The 23,785-nt window shown below is 43.6% G+C and overlaps 2 protein-coding genes across 4 annotated transcripts in view; both read left to right on the top strand.

The window, feature by feature from the left end:
- Positions 1–9,918, top strand: part of mid1 (midline 1) — a 28,648-nt gene extending 18,730 nt beyond the window's left edge. For all 3 annotated transcript variants that reach the window (XM_067252760.1, XM_067252768.1, XM_067252752.1), the window contains exons 3-10: positions 3,267–3,362; positions 4,379–4,486; positions 5,853–6,001; positions 6,188–6,315; positions 7,009–7,152; positions 7,792–7,953; positions 8,057–8,264; positions 8,619–9,918. In XM_067252760.1, coding sequence (XP_067108861.1) covers positions 3,267–3,362; positions 4,379–4,486; positions 5,853–6,001; positions 6,188–6,315; positions 7,009–7,152; positions 7,792–7,953; positions 8,057–8,264; positions 8,619–8,967 — 1,344 coding nt within the window. In that variant the 3' untranslated portion in view covers positions 8,968–9,918. The remainder of the gene's footprint in view (positions 1–3,266; positions 3,363–4,378; positions 4,487–5,852; positions 6,002–6,187; positions 6,316–7,008; positions 7,153–7,791; positions 7,954–8,056; positions 8,265–8,618) is intronic.
- A 1,741-nt stretch (positions 9,919–11,659) lies between these two features.
- On the top strand, positions 11,660–19,663 carry cog3 (component of oligomeric golgi complex 3). Its single transcript, XM_067255120.1, has 23 exons — positions 11,660–11,830; positions 12,482–12,628; positions 12,788–12,849; positions 13,027–13,192; positions 13,342–13,416; positions 13,512–13,604; positions 13,696–13,821; positions 13,935–14,015; positions 14,118–14,161; positions 14,370–14,496; positions 14,636–14,727; positions 15,002–15,141; positions 15,358–15,518; positions 15,624–15,732; positions 15,864–15,979; positions 16,150–16,239; positions 16,568–16,688; positions 16,984–17,072; positions 17,200–17,334; positions 17,691–17,766; positions 17,887–18,014; positions 18,295–18,393; positions 18,521–19,663. The coding sequence occupies exons 1-23, from the start codon at positions 11,660–11,662 to the stop codon at positions 18,548–18,550; spliced, it is 2,478 nt and encodes an 825-aa protein (XP_067111221.1). The 3' UTR covers positions 18,551–19,663.
- Positions 19,664–23,785: the final 4,122 nt, after the last annotated feature.

The following is a 23,785-nucleotide window of genomic DNA, read 5'->3' on the forward strand; positions in this document are numbered from 1 at the left end:
GCATTCACTTGCATGGCATTTAAATAAGTTCAATTCTAAGCCCTTTCCCATTTTCATAAATTCCTCCTTTCATGCATGACACTGAATGGGGTTTTACTTGACACCCGAAAGAGCATTTTTGCTTGGCTCTTCACCTTCCCTGCCCCCCCCCCATTTCAGCCACCAGCAAATGCTTGGTCACAGTGATACTGAGAAGCAGCCCTATAAGACTGCAGTACTGTGGCGATATAGGTCAGAGCGTCAGCCTTAACCAGTGTCTCCTTTGTTTGGTCATGCTGTCACTGTGCAGAGATCTCCAGGCCGCTATCTCAGTGAGGAGAGAGATCAGGAGGAAGCAGACCAGGTGAAATCTACTGCATTCCTTTGATTCCACAAGCAGGGTCAGATTTACTTTAAGTAACACTTGGAGTAAATCTGCATTGTTATTTTTCCCGAGGGAGCTCAGATAAAGTTTAATGTATGTAGCCTTGTGTCTCATCTTCTAGTTCCCTCTGAAAATAACAGAAGAACATTTATTGGTTAACATGGTGACCTTTTTGTACTTTAAGTACATTTTATCAGCTGTTTCTGGCAATTACAATTGTTCTCAGAGCTACATTCTTCAATACAAACAAATCAAATTGTTTGAGAATGAAGATTATCGTGTTACTGTAAGATTAAAGAATACAGAAATGTTCCTTTTTATATGTCTGATTACTTTTTGCTGAGTTGTGTTTGTTTCATGACGTGCCAAAAAATATACAAACATAACAGTGTCCCAGATTGTGACATAAAAGGAGCTCAAACTGGTCATGGGGTTTATTTACGTTGCACTACTACAATTTTGAATGCTTTGGGTCCTAATTTTAGTTACCCTGAACAAGTACAAAAATGATGGCAGGCATCCATGCAAATTATAAATGCACTTAAATAGAAGTTACCCGACTTTACCTTTGTGGCTATAAAATATGCAAAAACTGCCGAAGCACAAAATAGCCCATTTGAATAAATTATGATTACATGTCAGAAAGTAAAACTAAGATATTTTTGACATTGAAATTGTGTTTAGCACACCCAATATCTTGCTTTCCACATCTGAAAGTTTAGACAAGACTATACGGATTGTTATCCCTGTCAAGTGCGACCATTAGTCTAGGTCACACAACTACTTATGTAGGAAGCTTTTGGGATTAATATTTAATGGTGTAACTAATTTATTAACATGTGTGGAGAAATATACGGGGGGGGGGAATAGAAAGCGAGAGAGATAGGGGAAGAGAGTGAGATAGAAAAATAGATGTGTGTTTTGTCCAAATGCCCAAACTAAAGCAGATATGTGAAATCCTTGCCTGTATGTTGTTGCTGTAGTTAAGTAAGTGCTCCTCCTGTCCTGTTTAGACAGCTCACGGGGATGGAGTTCTTTTTTCCAAAAGTAATCCAAAACTGATGAGAGGAAGGAATAGCTGCTTCCTCTGGATGGGAAGTGCTTTTGGTCCTACACCTTTGGCTTGTTCAGTCTCTCTTCCTTCCTGACAAACACCTGACAGGTCAGGACATGCCATGTTTGGAAACTGTCCTTCCACCTCCTGCTCCACCATGTAAGCTGTACTAGTGTTTGCAGTCTTACACGAACAGACATTGAATTAATCAAACTGCTTTATCATTCAGAAAACTAAATGCCCCCTAGCTGAATAGAGGAAACTTGAATCAATCAAATTGGTTGGCAGAGAAGGTAATGTCTATCTTCTGTTAACATGCTGTTTCTTCGCCAGTGAGGTTCAAAGCCTGGGCTAACACCCTCTGAGATGAATGGCTCAGGATGAATCACCTCTCAGGGGGTGCCTGGAGTTATTTGAAAGGCAAACTGGCATGTCAATTCATCTGGCCAACAAACCTGTTTATGCAGAAAATCATAGAGGCCCCATTGCCATGAAACGTGTTTTGGTTTGGCAACGTAGTGTTGCCTACCAGAGGAAAACAGGAATGTTATTAATGCATCTCTCTAATCTATTTTCATACTACAGTGCATTTGATTCATTCAAACCATTTTGTACATGTGATCCTGATATCTTTAACTTTCTTGGAAAATTAGATTTTCCTAATCACTGCATGATATTCTATGAACTGTATTGCCACATTCTTCAGCTACTAGTTGAAGGAGTGGGCCATTCTTTTTGAGTTTGATCTACAGTACAGTAGCTGTTAGACTGGTCCTTGTCCATCCTGCACTCTCTACATAGTCTAATCTTATGGCTTTCATCACCTCCCATTGGATAATAAATAAACCATGCATGTGAGAGCAGTGTAATAAAACCCTCCTATATCTGTACACTCTGACTCATAGGTGTTGCAACAATCGTCCTAAAGAGCTTTCCCTGCCACTGGTTTCCCAGTGGTTTTAGACCTTGTAAAAGAGATTGCATTTCTGTGTGGGTTCCCAACTTAAACATATAGCTCCAAACAGTTGCTTTGTGACACTGAGGTAAAATGGATGCACATTGCATGAGCGCATAAAATAAACCACAAGGCACTGGTCATATTTACGTTTCTCATTGAATTCAGTTTCAGTAGTGTAAATGTGACATGTTCTTTCTACAGATCTTTGCAAATCTCTGAACGTTAATCTAGTAGGATATGATTTGATCTATAGACTGAATTCTCCTTCAATACAATGACAGTATTAACTGCATCCAGTATTATATACCATTAACATGCAATCCTCTCAGACAACAATCCTCCTTAATTCTGTTTATTCACAGGATCGACGCTTAGACAACAGAGCAATAATCCTTGAGGTCCTAGCAGGTACAGCAGTGTCAAGCAGAGCCAAGTAGACACAGCTCTGACATTTCACAAAGGATTTGATCTGACTCATCGGTGGATGATTAATGTACGGTTTAGTTACCCAAATCTCTGGCAGATGCTGGGCTGGGTCCCTCTGCTTTCATCAGCTTTGTGAGCTCAGCGGGCAGGCAGGCAGGCAGTCAGGCAAGCAGACAGGCAGAAAAGCTTGCAGACAGGCAGGCAGGAAGTCAACATGATGGGAGTTTTCGCACAGACGGGTGTTCAGAGATTACCTACTGATTAGGGACCAAATGGGAGAAGCCCGACACGATGACAGGACTGCCCGTTAGTTCCTCGTCCTCCTTCACCGGTCACAACATGGTTGTGCTGCTTTTCTACCAGTTTCTACCAGAGTTACTCAACTGTTTAATGCTGGACATGGATGTACTTTGAGAGTAATCCTTCTGTGTTGCTCATGCATTGGCCTTGTTTCTTTTTCACAGCAAGCACTGGATACTAACCTAAGCAATCTGATCAAGAGGAACAATGAGCTGGAAACCCTGATGGGCAAGCTGATCCAGACCTGCCAACATGTGGAGGTGAGCATGTTTACCCACACAGGCTCAGACTTTAGCACCCCTCCCCATCCTATTGTTTCCTGACTTATGGTTTGGTAATACCTCTGTTTCTGATAAGGTGTGAGCACCATTTAAGGTGATTATATTTTGGTCCTGACCTGTCCTGGATGCAGTAAGAGTAAGATAAGGGTTGTTACAGCTGAAATTTACATTTACATTTTACATTTAGTCATTTAGCAGACGCTCTTATCCAGAGCGACTTACAGTAAGTACAGGGACATTCCCCCCGAAGCAAGTAGGGTGAAGGGCCTTGCCCAAGGACACAACATCATTTGGCACGGCCGGGAATCTAACTGGCAACCTTCAGATTACTAGCCCGACTCCCTCACCGCTCAGCCATCTGACTCCCGTCTGACTCCCATCTGAAATATAGCTAAACTGTTGAGAAGCCATTTGTATTTAATTATGGAGTCATGACTAGCTGTTATAAGCAACACTTTGTAAATCTATGAGCAGGCTCAAATACTAAAGTAAACTTTACATGCTGAGTGTACTATGATAATGTGGCGCACTGGAGTCTCGCTGACCACCACATTCATATTATTGTGCATATATCTTTTTAACTATTTTCAAAAATACATATTTACTACATTGTATTACTGCCAATATTTGGCCCACAACATGGAAGTTCATTGAACTTTCTGTGCCAGGGAACTGTGCAGTGTTGTAGAACATGCCATGCATGGGCCTGAAGCCCATTGTTACCACGGAGATAAAACACAATGACACAGCTGTGACTGAGTTGGGAAGTCGAGCGGCTTTATTCCACTCACTCATCTGTCTCTCACCTGAGGCTCTCGTCTGTCTTCTGTGAGAGGGAGTCGTACGTTTCATCTGGGTCATGAAAATGTGTTCTGCTTTGTGTGCTCCATCTCTCTTTTGACATTGTTTAGAGTGTAATCAGCACTATTAAGTGTAATCAGTCCTGTTGAGTTTTAAGAAGCCTTCAGATGACCCTGTCTCCATGGTTTCCCCAGGTCAATGCCTCGCGGCAGGAGAACAAGCTACTGGAAGAGTGTGACCAGCTGATTGACATCATACAGCAGAGGAGACAAATAATAGGAACCAAGATCAAGGAGGGAAAGGTCTGGAAAGGTCTTAGTGTTGAGACATAGATATTTTTGTCTTCCTATTCATTCATTTGCATTAGAATCTTTGTGTAATTTCTTTATTTTTATGTATGTATATATACACACAGTGATTCCACATTTAAAAGACAGTATTGGAATCAAGGAGAAACACAATGGAAAATGGGGTTGTACAATGGCTATTAAAAATGGTTATCATCTTCCACACTCTTTAGTAGCTTTACAAAAACGCCTCAAATCCTGATTTACGACACTCTAATCCCAATTGTCTACTGTTTGTGCTGGGAATAGTTATTTTCAGCCCGGGGTTTAAGTGTGTTTTTAAGTAGTCTCTGAATAATTCCATTGCATTAGAGAGCGTTGATGATCAGCGAAGGGGGCAGATGGGTCAGGCTGTCGGGCCCTAGGGAGCAAGCCTGCTAAGACTCTCTGTCTGCCCTGGGGATTGGGAAGGCTGGGGACCTTCACAACATACAAGAGGGGTTCTCCTCTTCCATGGTTCTCTGGGACTCGACAGCATGCCTCAGGGGCCGAATGTAAACACAGAGTGGGCTTCGTTGTTGTGATGCATGATTTAATTGGCATGGGAGTGTGCGCGTTCCAGACAATCCAGTGTGTCGCCACGAAACGAGCGACTGATCTAACAGTGGGATTAAAAGGTTTTGTTTTGTGCGGTGTGTCGCTGTGCAGTGTGTCTCCTGCTACAGTTACTGACAGTAATGGATGACCGTTGGCACAGCGTGCACACCAATCCACTCGGCCTCTCAAGTAGTTCCCCTTCCTTTGCCCCACACTGTAAGATGTCATTAGAGAGGACTCTGAGGGCTGGCTGTGGCATGCGGTGCCATGTTGGATGTCAGAGTAAGATCAGCCCTGTTTCCTGTGATCCCCCCTCTGAGGAGAACCACTTCCTTCCTCGCCCCGTGCCTCGTGTCAGAGTAGGAGGCTGCTCTCTGCCACTGGGCTCCGGGACTGCCCCCCCCCCCTTAGGGCAGGATACGAGGGTCGGGTTACCATGGTGACTTTATGGGGAGGTTGTGTATAGAGCAGACATTCCACATGCCATCCTGAATGTTTATCTCCGAGTAGCTCTGCTCCTGGTGACTGCCCAGGTTAGCAGGAAACCAGCGGCTTTTGTAACTTTTTCATTCAACAATCGTTTTACTGTATACAACAACGGGTGCACTGCAGTCTAGTTTATAAACCTATTAAACAGTGATAAAATGCTGGTAAAAAAAAATAACAAAGGACATTGTATTTTAGATTCCCCTAATTTTAGACCATTTTATTTTGTCCTCCATCGGTCTTGGTTGTGCCGGCCGTTAGGGTGTGTTGTTTCATGAGCCTTCTGGTTTCCTCACAGGCTGTGCGGGTCCGTAAACTAGCCCAGCAGATAGCCAGCTGTAAGCAGTGCATTGAGAGGTCCTCCACCCTCATCCTGCAGGCTGACCACACCCTCAAGGAGACAGACCACACCCGCTTCCTCCAGACCGCCAAGAGCATCTGTGAGAGGTAGTGATGATGATAATGATGTTGTTGATGAAGATGATAATGATTTAAATGAAAAAGATGATTGGGATCATTATAATGATGATCCTCATCATTAGAAAAATAATTGTCCGTATGATCATCATCGTTATGTTTTGCTTGTCTTCGCATGTCGTATATTCTGTGAGCCATAACCCTCTTGTGTTTCAGAGTGTCCATGGCAACAGCTTCATCTCAGATCCTGATCCCAGAGATCAACCTGAATGACACGTTTGATACGTTTGCTCTGGACTTCACCAGGGAGAAAAAAATGCTGGAGAGCTTGGATTACCTCACAGGTTCGTGCAGATTCAGCGATTAGATACAAATCAAACCTCCATCTCTCCTGGTGGTTTAAGTACCCCTCTTTAGGACAGATTGATAACCTAGTTTAACTTTGGAGAAGCTTCATTGCGTGTGCTGTGGTTACATTTTAGTATCTGGGCTAGAAGTGCTTCCTGGGGAGAAACTGCTCTCAAGCTTAAATTGCAGTTTGGGCATCATCTCCAGAGAAGTGAAATCGTTTGTGATTGTCCTGGTTTTTCCAGCATACTCTGTGGGGTGTCTTTGGTTCAAGCCCAGATGCAATGGCTTTTATCACTCAGCTAGAGTAAAAGTCTTCCACAAGGTTATGTGTGGCTCATTTACTGCCTGTGGAAATATGTTGGGATTCCTATATGCTTCCCTTATCTCTTACACAGCATTGTCCAGTGATTATTGGACAGGGGGGTCAGATGGCTGAGCGGTTAGGGAGTCGGGCTATTAATCAGAAGGTTGTTGGTTCGATTCTGGCCGTGACAAATGACGTTGTGTCCTTGGGCAAGGCACTTCACCTTACTTTCCTCGGGGAGAATGTCCCTGTACTTACTGTAAGTCGCTCTGGATAAGAGCGTCTGCTAAATGTAAATGTAATGTAAATGTAAATTATTATCCCAGCTGTAGATCATTGTCATGCAATGACATCATGAAATGTTTCCATTTGTCTGTCACAGCTCCTAATCCACCAATAATCCGAGAGGAGTTATGTACAGCATCCTATGACACCATAACGGTCCACTGGACGTCAGATGACGAGTTTTGTGTTGTTTCCTATGAACTGCAATATGCCATCTTCACCGGGCAAGCCAATGTTGTCAGTAAGTACACCAAACTATTTCCCTGTGTATCTGTGTTACACAAATATGTAAAGTGTTCAAAAGTAGTATCTCTGAGGGGGCGGTGGTCGAAAAATGCTAGAGTCTACTGTAAATTGTTCTGGGGCTTTAGATTATATAAAACATTTTTCCCAAAAGGGGAAGAGCAGTAGTAAATAGATTATCTTCTATAGAGTCTTAGATAATGAGGTATTGGAAGTTACCCCTGTGTTTCTCTGGCACAAGGTAATCTAGGTCAGAGTATAGATTTAGTCATAGTGGATTCCACTCCAGATGACAGACTGGATAGACCCGTTCTACTGCTGTTAATGGCTGACCCCCGTAACACTGCCTGAGCATGTTCAATCACGCCCGTCTTCCACCCCAATGGACAAGCATACTACATAGGATATGCAGTGCAAATTGTCTGTGATGGGTCATGCATTTCTCACAGATATAACAGCTTTGGGAGGTTATTCCATATGTAATGTGCCACTGTTTTGAAAAGCTGAGCCAAGGATGTCCTTATCTTGACATTGCAACAATATTGTGTTTTCTAATATGATGGATTCATCTGACTGCTGATGTAGGTACATGGAGGTCTTGACTTTAACGTCATGGATGTGACTGTTCATTGTCTAGGTTTGTGTAACTCAGCCGATAGTTGGATGATAGTTCCCAACATCAAACAAAACCACTACACTGTGCATGGGCTCCAGTGTGGCACCAAGTACATCTTCATCGTCAAGGCCATCAATCAAGCGGGAAGCCGCAGCAGTGATCCTGGGAAGCTCAAGACCAACAGTACGTCTGCATGCATGTCCAACCAGCTTAGCGTCAATCTACTATCCTGCATCTTTCATTCAATTGTTTAGCATTATTTCCTCTCATCGTTGCCTCTTCACAGGCCAGCCCTTCAAGCTGGACCCCAAATCTGCTCACAGGAAGCTGAAGGTATCCCATGACAACCTGACCGTGGAGAGAGATGAGACTTCATCCAAGAAGAGCCACGCCCAAGACCGCTTCACCAGCCAGGGCAGCTACGGTGTCACAGCCAACGTGTTCATCGACAGCGGCCGCCACTACTGGGAGGCCCTGATAGGAGGAAGCACATGGTAAGGACATCCAGCTTGTCTTGTGTACAAACACATAGGTATAACTCAGGTATAACACATAGGGTCAGATGGCTGAGCGGTTAGGGAATCGGGCTATTAATCAGAAGGTTGCAGGTTCGATTCTTCGCCGTGCAAAATGACGTTGTGTCCTTGGGCAAGGCACTTCACCCTACTTGCCTTGGGGGAATATCCCTGTACTTGGTGTAAGTCGCTCTGGATAAGAGCGTCTGCTAAATGACTAAATGTAAATGTAATGTAAATGTATAAAAACATATCCCTATCTGTATGTGAATATTCTCCATGCTCAACCGGTGTGTGACAAGATCTACAACTGCTCTCCCTGATCTCGACCAGGTTTGCTGTGGGCATCGCTTACAAGTCGGCACCCAAACACGAGTGGGTGGGTAAGAACTCAGCCACCTGGGTACTGTCTCGCTGCAACAACTCCTGGGTGGTTCGCCACAACAGTAAGGAGATGCCCATCGAGCCCTCTCCTCACTTGCGGCGTGTGGGGGTGTTACTGGACTACGACGCCGGCTCGCTGTCCTTCTACGACGCCGTGGGGTCACAGCACCTTTACACTTTCGACATTGCCTTTGCCCAGCCCGTTTGTCCGGTGTTTAATGTCTGGAACAAGTGTTTAACGGTCCTAACTGGACTGCCTATCCCAGACCACCTGGAGGGGACAGACTGTCAAGACTAATAAGACACACCCATGCAAATGGGACAGACTGACCACTTCCACTGCTGGCTGACTGGGTTTCACTCATGGTGTACTGGTCAAGCCAGATCAAAGTCATGGCTTTAGATAATCTATAATCAAGCTCTTAGAGGGGTAAATTAATTTTTGCGAATTATTTATGGGAATGATTTATTGAATTTCCACATACCGCATAGATGTATGGTTTTGTTTTGCACATTCATGTACACAACTGCAGTACATGTTTGCTTGGTGTTTTTTTGTTGGTCAGATTACTGGGAGAATGTGGATAATATCGAGTGAGACTTGTCTTCGTTCAACCCTAAGAAAATTGTACTTGATTTTCACACTTTAAATACTCTTATGAACCATTTCCCATGTGTCAGTTCTTAGCAGCATGCTGATAAACCTTTTAAATGTAATCTGTTGATTTTGACATGTTAAGAACTCAATTTTGGTAGAGCAGTAATAACACTCATCTACCCTCTTTAGTTCTTCTCAGTTGTATCAATATCTACCCTGTTTTATGTTTAAAGATTATTTTTGGACATGTACAATGTAACATTTATATTCAAATAATAAAATGTCTTGTAAATGTATACATTTGAATTTTCTGCACTTTCAAACCCTAAGAACCTAAGGCACAGACACACAGCGGCCAATGTAAAAGTTTATTGAGTTTGTCACCAGCTCTTTATAAAAAAAATACTATAATGTTAAAGAATATTATCTTTGATTATTTGACAAATGTAAAGGTCACATACAATTGCACTGGAGAATTATTTATTATTTGTAATTAAATACACTGTGCAATTTCAATATAAATGTGAGGCAAAAGAAAACTTTCATTTGTTTCCATTCGACACTTATTACAATTTGAATAATCCATTTGTTTATTTCTCTTTGTCCTTATAAACTGGATGCCATAAATGTTGTTGAGATTAAACTTTTTTTCTGAAATTGTGTTTTCATTTGTCAAAAATGTAATAAAACAGCACCATCCAATCATCTGTAATTCAGAATATGTGTTATGCGTCACAAAATCATGATGCTTAGGGTGAAGTTGAGTTACTTTACTCAGCATTAAAGAAAATAAATTATTCCCATACACAAATTATGTAAAACATTATCCAGTAGGCAGATTGTGCTGTTGTGGATTCTGGTGGCATGTGTTTAATTCCTAACACCACAATGTGAGAAATATATGTCACTACTTCTCTAAAAGCCCACTCAAGTGCCAAACAACACTTGAAGTGTGACATGATTTCCACTGACAGCGTTTTTTGTCCTCTAGTAAGATGGCTTGAAGACCACTAGAGCTCCTTTCAAGATAAGTAGACCACAAAAAATATATGAACTCTGTCTGACCTTCTGGTCAGACACCCCCGAGACATGGATCCTGACAGAGTCTGAGTGCATAGCTATTGCCTGTTACAGTTGAGGCCAAACTGACCTTTATGGTTTGATTGGGGGCATGATGAACTGCATAAGCATTTTCTGCAAAAAGCAGGAAGCAATGAACAAAAAACATGCTGTGTGAGCAAACCAGACAAACACAAATTGAAACACTAATGGTATTAGACACTGTAAAAATAGCTGGACGGGTTTCACCAGATGAGGTACTGGTCATCAAGATAACATTAGGTATTCAGATGTCTGTTTAAACACAAGTTATTTCCTTTACAAATGATTGGATTTCAAATGCAAGTACATAATTACTAAGAACTGAGAGAACATGACGTTTTACACGCAAACTGATACAGAAAGGGGTTCATAACATTTATGCTTCGAGGCTGTTAAGCATTGATGGTGTTCTAATCTTCTTATAAATTCATGAAATACTGTATTTTAAAATCATACAATTTGTATAATCTTTTCCAGATCACAATTATTATAATGTTTTATGCACAGAAGAAAGGCAACAAAAAAATACATAACAATACACTGAATCTTTAATTTTATGTTGCTTTTTACCTCAACATGTTTTAACACAACAGAGAACATGAAATTCATAATCACAGATGTCTAACCCTCACATATTTTGGTTTAGTTGTTTTCAGTTTAAAAGATTGGTCATCCAATTCAATATGAAGTGATGGCCAATGGAAGTAGGCCTACTGTAGCCAACTGTAATAGTTCACTTCAATTCATGAGCCAGTGTGATAGGCTACATTCTGTTAATTACAGATAGCCTGTATAATGTGCTGTTTTGAGATAAGATTTGACCCCGGACTCCACCTTGTGGTGTGTTGTAACACCAAGTCAATCTAGTCAATTTAATGAATATCGAAAAAGGAAAAAAAAGTTTCTACTTGACAAATTATGGTTTGTGAAAATAAAGAAAATTCAAACGACCTCAACCCTAACTTTAGCCTACTCCTGCACAAACACACGCACACAGTCAGCTCAGTGTGCACATTAGTGTACTGACTGTAAAGCATGTCTAATCACGGGAAGGCTCATTCTGGTTAAGAATAATCTTAACGGCCTTCCCATTGAAGAAAAAAAATTATACAAATCAACGTAATGTAGCAAATTACTTGTTTTATTTAATTTTAGCACTGCATGGGGAAAAGTAGGTGACGGGCCATTAGCATTATCCGAGCGAACTTACTAAATTTACCGATTCATTCTAACAGTAGCAAGGATCCCGGAAAAGGAACTACACGGCTGCTGACGTTTCGTGGTGCTGAAGATGATGGCGTCCACTGACCCGTCTCTCCTGGATCTCACAGATAAGGAAACGCGTGAAAAACTGTCTCTCTGGGACCGTCGTACAGATGCCATGGCGCCCCTTACAGAGAAACAAACCGACTCTATTTTGGAGATCCGAACCGCAGCTGAAACACTGCCTATCCCAGCAGAGGTTAGTCTAATGTGAAGACAGCTAGCTAAACATCATCGTAGCTAGTTAGCCATCGAGCTAGCTGTTCATGTTGAGCTTCCTTGCCAACTGTGGTAACTAGCTAGCCACCAGGTAGCTAGATAACTTAGCTTGCTAATAACAGCTGCTAATCATTGACAAATAGCTATTTAACATTTTGGTTAATTGCTCAAATGCTGAGTGCATATCATGGCTGCTGTTGCTTCTAGGCAACAGTACCTTTATCAGTTTCAGCTAGCCAGTAAGTTGTCACTGTGCCACGTCGTTTGCTGGGTCTTAGCTAACCATCGCACCACAATACTCATGTAGCTTGCTAACTCCCTCTTTTAGCAACATGATGTGTCTTGCTACTACCGAGGTACCTATACTAGACGGATATTGCGGTGGTTGACTGTAATGTTACAAGCCAAATGGTTTGCGAGTACTACTACTAGTACTACCAAAACAACTGTAACATTAAAAGCCAATGCATGTGAACCTCAGTGTGAGTTGGAGCAGGCACACCAATCAAACAACTTGACAGTTGCACATAAACTAGATATTTACTGAAGATGCGGTAAATCAATGGAGAGAAATGTGAATCGCAGTACTGCATTGTAGCTGATACAACCATGTTGCATATGTGATTCCTAGTTGCCCATTGAGGACTTGTGCAGCCTGACAACACGGTCTCTGCAGTCCTCTTTCACAACAACTGTGCCGGCCTCAACTGAAGATATCTTGCTCAAGGGTTTTCAAATGCTTGACCTGGAGAATGACAGGATAGAGACGGCACAACAGGTATGGTGTCATTCCGTCACAGAACTTAACTCACTTGACTGAAACAACGTTGACTGCCGTAGACAGTGTCATTACTGTACACGAGGATTTGTGCGGCAGGTGTTACGGTGCACTGAAATACTTGTGTGCCAACTGTTTTTACTGCTATTTGTTTTGCAGTTTTTTTCCTGGTTCTCTAAGCTGCAGACACAAATGGATCAGGATGAAGGAGCAAAATACAAGTGAGCTGATGCAGTATCCCCACAGACAGTGTGATGTGTGCTTACGATTATCCCTAGTCGATGCTCAAGCTGTCAGGATTGACATTGTCGTGTTCTTCCTCGCGGGTGTTCAGTAATAACACATGTAGAGCCCAGTTTGTTGCCTAATGCCTATTTGTGCCATGTCCGTTTCTGCAGGAGAACTAGAGAACACCTATATTGTTATCAGGGACAATGTGACTCCATCCTGAGTGACGTCAATGCAGCCCTTGAGCACTTGGACTCCCTTCAGAAACAGTACCTGTTTGTGTCCAACAAGACAGGGACACTACACGAGGCCTGTGAACAGCTTCTTAAAGAGCAGGTAGGCTCTTGTTGTGGGCTCTTTCAACAGCTACATGGCACTCCTACATGTTGGCTCCAACAACTATGAATGCTTTTATTATATTTTGAAAGCAAAAGGAGCCCTGAGTTGCACTGGTTGCCTAATGAGAGACTGTTTATCTCCACCAGTCTGAGCTGGTGGACCTGGCTGAAAGCATACAGCAGAAACTGTCTTACTTCAATGAGTTGGAAAACATAAACACGGTACTTATCTTGCTTTGCAATCATCTGAAATAATTGAGACTTTGAATAGCACTGTAGGGCAGATGATACAAATGATCTGTTCTTTCTGTTTGCAGAAATTGAATTCACCCACCCTGTCTGTAAACAGTGAAGGTTTTATACCAATGCTTTCAAAGTTGGATGACTGTATAGAATATGTTTCGTCCCATGTAAGTAGTCAGCATGTTTGTTTATTTTTTGATTACATGTTGTCATGGATTATTGTTGATTTGTATTTTCACTGTTCCCTGTTCACCACAGCCAAGCTTTAAGGACTACCCAGTGTACCTGGCCAAGTTTAAGCAATGTCTGTCCAAAGCTATGCACTTCATGAAGAGCTACACTGTAAACACTATGCAGAATCTCACCAGCCAGTTAACAAAAAGGGTAAAGGAAATCCCATGGAGTTATTGAGACCACCATTTCAGATGATGCAATGTATTTTTACATGCATACATTGACACAATGTCTCATTTTAAATTCTGTCCGATCATTTTTAGGACCCGTTAGGGTTGGCCAACGCAGATAATGCCTTCACTCTGTACTACGTCAAGTTTAGAGCTGCTGCACCCAAAGTTAGAGTGAGTATAGTCACTTCACTGGACACGTTCAGTCCACTTGTACAGTTTGGCAGTCTTTTTGAAGCCTTCAGCATTGGGTTAAGAGCTGCTGTTCTCTTTCAGACACTGATCGAGCAGATTGAGCAGAGGTCAGAGAAGATTCCAGAGTAAGTACATTTGTTCCTCCTTAATGCCATGAATGTGACTGAAACAGTGCTGTGCATCTTCATTTCTCCTTCCCAGTGCCTGGTAATTATAGTGTTTAATAATAGTAATGTACGGGGGGGGGGGGAAATTAAACCTGGGACCCCTAGATCTGCAGTCAAAGGCTCTAAACACTGAGCTGTCTGTCTTTCGCTTTTGTGTTGTGTCCAGGTACCACCAACTGCTAGACGAGATCCACCAGTGCTACCTGGACCAGAGAGAGCAGCTGCTCAGTCCCAGCATTACCTCCACAATCTCTGACCTGACCAGCCAAAACCACAAAGACCACTGTGCACTGGTGAGGAAAGAGAAGGCAAGGCTCACTGCCTTTGCATAGCTTGTGTAGAAGGGGAAATGTACAGATATCGCTCACTAAATGACGACCGGTGCCTCTAGTTTAAGGTGCTTATGGTGTCTCCGGCATTTTCTCTCTCCAGGTGCGCAGTGGCTGTGCCTTCATGGTCCATGTCTGCCAGGATGAACACCAGCTGTACAATGAGTTCTTCTCCAAACACACACACAAACTAGAGTGAGTAGAGTGGAACTATACTGTATGTTGTCCAGTTTCCACAGTAAGAGAGTTGGAAAAAATATGAAATCATGTCTTGGAGCATGACTCTGTTTGTTTAGGAGGATGGGCTCACAGGGACTCTTGCTTCCTGGTTAAAACTCCCACTTGCTCAATAGGCCTCGTGATGTTATACTGACTGAGCGAGTCTGCCGTAAAACAGAAACCAGTGTTACAACTACAGATTCTTCTGGTGGTGAACAGCTGAGTAACTGCCGTGTCATGCTTCTCTCAGCGAGCTGCTTGAGAAGCTGTGCCTGTCTCTGTACGACCTCCTGCGGCCCCTCATCATCCACGTCATCCACCTGGAGACCCTCTCGGAGCTCTGTAGCATCCTGAAGAACGAGATGCTGGAGGACCACGTCCACAACAACGGTACAGCCGCACCCCGGCCAACCGCCGCTCTGACGCTCCTAAAACAACTAGACACAATCTTTTTTTGTTCTTTTTTTTTACACCGGCGCCCGGCTGTTTGGCCATATTTTCACAAACATGGGAAAACCTGCCCGACTTCAGCCGCATGTTGATTACTGAAAGGTTACCTCACGCATGTTGTTCAAGCAAAGGTGTTTGACGTGTGCCTCTGTGTAGCTGGTCAGTTGGGGGCCTTCGACGCGGTGGTGAAGCAGATGCTGGAGGACGTCCAGGAGAGGCTGGTCTACAGAACGCACATCTACATCCAGACCGATATCCTGGGCTACAACCCTGCCCCTGGAGACCTGGCCTACCCGGAGAAACTGGAGATGATGGAGGTACTGCAGGTCTTCCAAGGCTACCTTCAGGTCTCCTGTGGTACGTTAAGCACGGGGATGCTTAAACTCGGTTCCTTTCCTCACTTTCTCCGCCTTTTTCGACAGAAAATAGCCCAGAGCCTGAAGGAGGAGCAGTCGAAGCTCATGTCTCAGGAGTCCTCGTTCTCTGACGTGCAGCTGGAAGACGGAGCGTCGAGGAGAAGCAGCAACGCCAGTGAGTAGGCACGCCCCCAAACGCCAAACACGGTTTCTGTTTTCATACTGTTGGGTTTTTCTTCATCCCGGCATGACCATTCTATCTCTCTCTTCTCTTGCTTCTCTCTTTCTCTGTTCCCCCGTTCACAGGTGTAGAGTCGGCGCGTTCGCACACTTCCATCTCTCCCGCAGACCTGCATGGGATGTGGTACCCCACAGTCAGGCGCACTCTTGTCTGCCTGTCCAAGCTCTACAGGTGCATAGATGTGAGTACCCAGTCATCCCATAGCTGTGATGGGAATGTTTTCTCTCTGCTCCCTGATGGGAAACCAAAACGGCATTTGTCCCATATCAGAAACTTGGTCTGCACCGTATTGCGTGTGTGTGTGTGTGTGTGTTCTGTCGTTTGACTGTTGGCAACTTGGTGGTGTTCCAGAGAGCGGTCTTCCAAGGTTTATCTCAAGAAGCCTTATCTGCCTGCATCCAGTCCCTGCTGAAGGCTTCAGAAGTCATCCTCAAAAACAAGGTTGGCACTGCCCTGGTTCATACTCCGGCACTCTCTGTTAACCGCACTGCATTATAGATAATAGACTGTTTGTGTTTCTTTCCAGAATATACAGCTTGACTCCTTTTAATTATGTACTCGCTTTAATGCGTCTCTCAGGACCCCTCGCGAGTGTCCTTACACGTGGCCTGTTTGCAGTGACGCTGCCTTTGTGCACTCATAATGACCACAAACATGACCATGAGCAGTCTTGTGCATGCCCGGTCCTCAATGAGTTAATGACCATTATTTTTGCACTCGCCTGTTTTATTTATACACCCGTGGCTGGTCTGTTTTTGTTTTTTTCCAGACACAGGTAGATGGCCAGCTGTTTCTGATCAAACACCTGCTGATAATGAGGGAACAGATTGCACCCTTTCACACTGACTTTGCCATCAAAGAAATCTCTCTGGACCTGAAGAAAACAAGAGGTGAGTTCACCCGGTGGTGGAGATACTGTACCAGTTAGCCATTATCCAGTCATTAAGCCACATCCTCAATATCAATGATATCACCCGAGAATGGTTGCCCATCGCACTATACTCCGATAATGCTAATTATAAAGGAAATTATTCACAGAATATACCACAATTATGAACATTACTCGTGGCTTGGCCTCTAGCAGAATTTCTCCTGTCATTCTCGTCTCAGTCAAGGTCATATTTCATTTGTGACACTAGAGGGCACTGCAGCTCTTGTGTTCTGACCTCTGTATTTTACGTTCAGATGCCGCCTTCAAAATCTTCAACCCCAAGGCTGTTCCAAATTTCTTCCGATTGAACAGCCACAACGCCATCCTAGAGTTTCTCCTCGAGGTAGAATTGTAGTTTCCCTTTCTTCTGCGCCACATCACATACCGTACATAGTTTCAGAGAAGACCAAGTTCTATCAGTCGACTGAGAAACGTCCTACTAAACCCCGTCTGCGACACTCGGCCCTCAGGGAACACCAGAGATCAAGGAGCACTACATTGACTCGAAGAAGGATGTGGACCGACACCTGAAATTCAGCTGTGAGCAGTTCATCCAGCAGCAGACGCGCATCTTTGTGGGGAACATGGAGGAGTTTCTCACCAAGGTACCTAACATGTCAGACGGCAGGGAAGCAGTCACAGCCTCAGGCCCTGACTGCACAAACCTGACCTTCGGCTTTCTTTCTCCATCTTCACCAACTTTTGTCTGGCTCGTTGTACGGATCCGCTTAAGGTCGCCATGTCTCGTTTCTAGCGACTGATCAAACCTATTCAAATAAATTGTTGTTGACATGCCATCATACACTTTGTGTTTCGCAGTCTATGGTCCGTGAATGGGAAGTAGGCTCATCACCGTGTCTGTCCAGCTATGGATGTGATTGGACAGCTGGATAGACACAGTGATTGGTAGAGTTGCTTCTGGTGGTTGAATCCAACGTGCCATGGGGTGTGTGTTTTGCAGGTTTCAGCCCTGAAAACCATGGCCATCCAAGGTGGGCCAACGTACAACCTTTCCCAGCAACCTTGGGCACAGCCAGGTGAGAATCTGTCTGCAGGTAGCAGGGCGCCATCATATTTCACATTTCAACAGAAAACACTAAATCATGTTGCCGAAAGGCACGGCTCTGATGAATGAGGTTTGGTGTCTCCCCTTTTAGCCAAGATCAACGACATAGTTATGGCTACCTACCGGGTGATGAAGAACAAGCTGCCAAGCACACTACAGAGCATGTCCTTGTACCTGGCCAACAGAGACACAGAGTTCATCCTCTTCAAGCCTGTTAGGGTAGGTTTCATACAGCGATGCACTACAGACACGTTCTTCTCCCAGCACAAAGCTTTTCTTTTTTTTTTTTCTTTACGTGAGACACTTAAATCACCATATTCTTTCCTCCTAATGGAGAAATCAGTGTGCTCTCAATGTTCTGCCAATTTAAGTGCAAACCTAAGTGAGTGTGAAAAAAAAGACCTGTGGTTGACATGGAAACAAGGTTGTGGTAGGGGACCTATCTAGATGTAGTAGGATTCCTTCCAGCAGTCCAACTAGCAGGATGTCTTCTCCACAGAACAACATCCAGCAGGTGTTCCAAAGGCTGCATGCCCTGCTGCAGGAAGAGTACTGCGGAGAGGACCTTCTGATCATTGCTTGTCCCTCTATGGAGCAGGTGGGAAAACAACTACAGGCAAAAAAATCCAAACCATAGTCGTATCACGAGCCTGTTACCAAACTGTAGCGTGAACTTTTGATGGACGTCGTTGCTGAGCATTCCCTTTGGTTTGTTGGCTTTTCAGATTAACCTCCTGCTGTCTACGAACAAGTAGCCTGGCATCGTGATCAGTCAAAGGGGTTGAACCCTCTGTGAACAGCAAGGCGGCAATGTTCCTCCAGCTCTGACGAGCCCTGAGCCAAGAGAGCGGTGACCACCGCTCTAGGACTGGCTGAGTTCACCTCCCCCGACAGCCAACACCGGGAAGGCAACAGCGGTTCAAAGATTCTCACGAAGGCCAAAGATACTCCCAACTCAAAACATAATGCAGTTCACTTATCCGTTTGGTCAGAAGGAATGAGGAAACAGGGAAGTAACGGTGTAATTGTGTTTATTTTGGTACTCGTCTTTATTAACTGAAATTGAGGATGGTGAAGGGGCTTGCTTTTATTGTGGGCAGAGCCACAAGGACCGGGGTTATCATAGCAACTGCATTTCTCCTAACATCATGGACAATGTTCTGAGTAAAACATGAGCTCGCACATTAAGTGTAGCGAGGCCACGGGGGGGTGATGTTTGAGGGCTGAGGCGAGGACACTTCAGCCAAGCTAATATAGACACCAATGCTTGTTCATCTGCCAAGCACTGCAGCTAATGGGCAATGAGAGTCCGCCACTCAAATGCTGTTTCATTTCCCATAAAGGGTTTCATAGGGCAGAAAGAAAAACATGCTGCACAAATATGTTATTCCTCTATAATTCAAAGCCTTTCTCCTGTGTACATGTATGGCAGATCTTCTATGATAGCCTGTGTTACTGTGTTCTCAGGTCTAACATGGTCTCCCTATTTTGTATATCTGGACCCTTCCAGCAGTTTTCCAAAGTACTCTTCCATGGTCTCTTTATGAATGTGTCAGCCTAATGCATATATGTAAAAAGACCCTAAAATCATATGTTTTATACTTTTTCTTTTGTATTTGGGATTCTTCTGAATGTCAACTGTTTTAACCTGCTATTAATGGACCTTTGACTAAGCAGTTTTTGCACTGTAAATAATGAGAAATGTAATCTATATGATGGGTGTTGGCCTAGTTCTTTTAAGTCCATTAATTAAGACCGCGATTTGCTTTGGCATCCTCTGTTTGAAATTGTGAATAGATAAAACTATTTATGGATATTCTGAATTAAAAAGATGACGAACATCTGACATGCCTGTATTTCTCCACACTTTTCGATAACCTTTTGTGAAGGCTACAAAAGGAAGCTTTCTGTTCAGTGTTACATTATTGGGAGTTGGTGGACACTAGGACCCTGGATGTCTTGGCAGCACGTCTTTTGTGCATAGCAGTCCTCATCATCTCCAGCTGGGAGATCAGGCTGGACTGGGATGTGAGTTTACGTGGGCTAAGTGGCTGTTGGTAGGTGATGACTGATTGGATTTTCTGTAGAAATGAGTAGATCTCTGCACTCTTCAGCTGGAGGTGCCTCTGGATCAAGTCTGGTCCTGGCAACATCAGGCCTTCAGCTGGATCCATCTGTAAAATGAACAAGATCATGATATACCTAATCACATTGAAGCATTGTTTATATTCCTGTTCTTATGACACGGGCCTTATAACTCACCTTGAATCTGGACCCCACGTTGAGACGCACGCTGCATTTGTGAGAGGTGAAGGTGAGATAAATGCAGTCCTGGGTCTGAATGCGGATCTCAATGTTGGGGTTCAGGGAGAGACAGAGGGGTTGAATGGGAGGGGCGTGGACGTGGTGTTCATGGTCAATCCAACTCCAGCGCCTTCTCAAAGCCCCTGTATCACTGCAAGAAGTGCCTCCCAGCTGTGTCAAGTTCACCCTGGCAAAACCCAACTGGTCAGGTACTAACTAACATACTGCATCTACTGCAGAATATTCAGAGGCTGATAGGCTGAAATGTGTTAATTGTGCATCAGCTTTCCTACTCAATACATACCATATAAGGCCATTTGGATGGTAGCAGGTAGACTGGCCCTTAGAGGTGAATATCGCCTTGATGTCTGATTGGAGAGCTTTATCCGCTAATATCACATAGGTGAAATCGACAGCATTCACAGCACAAATGAGAATGGCAAGCCTGCCAGATGGATAGCTGGTGCACCATTCAGGGAATTTCTACACTAAAATCTTCAACAACGTCAAATGAAATCTCATAAAATCTTGAGTACAGCGATGGCCCACGTGTATTGTGGCAGCCCCAGAGCCAGCGGGGTGAGAAAAGGACATCAGCACCACAGACAATAACTCATGCAGACGCTTGAGCGCATTATAGACCCATTTTTCCCTTTCCCGCTTCCAAGTCAGCTGATGGGAGACAGCTGCAGTCCATGAGCTGATTGGGAAGACGACAGCGATAAAAGGCACAGGATTCCACAGGCAGGTGAGTTTGAGCTTGTGGCGTGATCGGTGCGAGCTGGACTCGGGCAGAATTAAAATGCGTTTTGATACCATTGTTCAGACACATGTCGACAGCTATAACCCGATGGAAGGACTATTTTAAGCCTCCTGGATAATCCTCTTGACCGAGGAAGAAATTCCTATATAGTTTTGGTACTTAGGTTCGAAAACCTTTTGGTATTAAATGCACTTGCCGTGCTTAAACCTGCCTCTGGAACGAGTGTCCATTTCTAAGCTGTGTGCAACTCACCCCTGTTCCACTCAGTGGTTGCCACAGTATCTGTAAGACACTTAACACATCCCTAGAATGCTCTCCAGAAGGATACAAAACCTGTCCCGTCCCATCTGGGAATATTGTGAGAAACGTTTCACCGCTGTCATAGAGCCTGATAAGTGTGTCCTTTTTCTGTGGGACCAAAGTGGTTTGATGCAATGAGACAAGATGCAGACTGACAGTATCAATACAACCATGTGATCTTTGCACTATCCAGTTTGTTCAGTGAGAAGGTCTCTGGTATTTGTTCCCCTAATCTGATCAGTGGGAGACGCTCGTTAACAGTTGAGCATGTCCTGTACCTTGTGTCCTTGTTCCTCCTCATGCGGGGTGACAGTGTCTGGAGGATTAATGATTTCCATCTCAGGGAGTGTTGTCTCCTCAGCAGTGAACACCTCGTTGGAGAGTCGATAGCAGATGGTGTTATGCAACTTTGCTTCAACTCCTGCAATGTTCAAAGCATTAAGACGGGGAGGAAAGACGATCAATAAAAGTAGAACAATGTCAAAGATGTTTGTCCCTGTTCTATCCAATGTTTTCATTTCATGCAAAGCATGTTAAGCACAGAATGTACTAGCGCTCTCAAAACTGAGTTCATTAAGTGGGGGACTCACTTTTTCTACCTGAGCAAGTGCAGTTAGATGATCCTGTCTGTGTCCTCTGTATTTCCCATTCCTTAAGCCTGAGGTTTGTTGCAAGAGGAGTAGCATTTAGCTTCTGGCAAGTTAACGCACTTCCTCTAACATTACAATGAATTACATAGTCTTGGATTTGGAACCATTTAGCGTTGCATCGAGTCACAGTCTACACTGATGCTGACCTTTGCTCGGCCAGATCCTTTGCTCCTTTGAATGGAAGGTGAGAGATGGTATCCATGGTAATATCTTCTTCCTTCAAGAAAAACATTGCTTTGATTTGATTGGATCTTCCATGCCATCTCCCAGCAGAACAACTGGGAGGCAAAACCCGGTCAGACCCCGTAGAGGCACAGCTAGACATCGCTCTGTAGCTGGATATGATAATGACATTCCGATTTGTTTTATTAAATATAGATTTTCAGTTTATTTTCTGTTGAGTTATTTATTTTATGATCCGGATGGATTTTATTTTATGTTTTTACAATGCAACTTTTACAGTGGCTCCACTTCTAGCTCCACTTGAGACTTTGATGTTTGTGTATGGTGCTGTTCTAATACATTTGGGAAAATAAAGCTGACTTAATGTGGTTCAATGCATTCTCAGAGCTTTTCTATCTAAGACAAAAATCCAAGTTTTTTTCATGTGCACGATACTTTTTCACATGAAACAACTATACTGTTGGTATCCAGAGTATACAGAGCCACCTCATCTCATGGTCTCTTGCACATGTGACAAGTGTACCTACGATAATAAAACAGTCGATTTTATAGGTAAGTACAAACTTGAAAGAGGCAGACACTCACCTCTTCCGGTGTCGAATGTTTCATCTGGTCTCTGAGGACGGCAGGTTTTTGGAACTGCTGGCAGTACTCACAGGGGATGGAGTCCAGATCGTTCTCCAGCAGGTCTCCTGAGGAGTCCGAGTTCGATACTTCAGCAATCTGCAAGCATGTCAGTCAGAGCTGTTGATCACAAATGCGACGTCCTAAAAGTTGAATGAGCTAGATTGCACTTATCACAAACGGATTTTTGGTCTTTTACCATGTCACAACTGGGGGGAGACTGTTTGTGTTCTCCTTGGACAGCTAGCGTTTGATGAGCTGAGGGAACCTTGCTTGTCATGTCCAGCACTCTGTTATTTAGGGATGGTACCACCTCAGATCCTTCTGTCTCCAGAAGAGTCTGAGGCAAAACAATGACAGCTCATGATTTATTAAATGTTCTAGGAAGTGTCGGTAATGCTCAGTGTGAATAAGTACAAAATAAACTAACAAATAAGATGCTGTCTAGATTATGTTAAGTATCTGGTAAGCAATAGTTGTCACCTGAAATAGCTGTGTACTGTACCTTGGTGTTAGGGGCGATTTCTATAGCGTGTGGAATTGCCAAGGATTCCTCTACTGGATTTGAAATGTTTTTGTCAGTTTGATCATCTGCAAACAAAGAAATAGAGTCAAATGATAGAATAACGAACAATATGATTATTAATACACACACTTTGAGAACTTTCATATGTCATGCGAGTCGACCATCCCGCTCTCGTACGTGTATGAAGCTTGTTTTTTGTACTGCTCTTGGCCACCCAGTCCCAGTCAGTCTGCGATCTGGTGCTTACTCTGACGACAACTCTGCCATCAAATGCATGGACCTCCTCATATTCTGAGAGATCGCCGTTGGATGATGACCTTTGAATTCCATGATAACCATTAACTTTAAGTCATGTTATCAAATAATAAAATGGTTGAGAAACTTCTGACGATGTTGGGTTTTTGATTAAATTGTTACCAATGTCATATAGCCTACATTCACCCCCGTAAAAATGGCTGAATTGCAAACCTTGACTTTATATTCTGAGCGCCTGTCCTCAAGTCTATCTGGAACTTCTCGTCTAGGGCAGGTTAAATGAACGTATTTGCTGGTTACTTGAACGTATTTGCTGGTTACTGTACTGTGCCGACTATGCGCCAGTCACCAATGAGTAATAAAAGGCCTACCTGCGCCCACGCAG

This window comes from Osmerus mordax, chromosome 2 (genome assembly GCF_038355195.1).
Source record: "Osmerus mordax isolate fOsmMor3 chromosome 2, fOsmMor3.pri, whole genome shotgun sequence".
Classification (NCBI taxonomy): Eukaryota; Metazoa; Chordata; class Actinopteri; order Osmeriformes; family Osmeridae; genus Osmerus; species Osmerus mordax.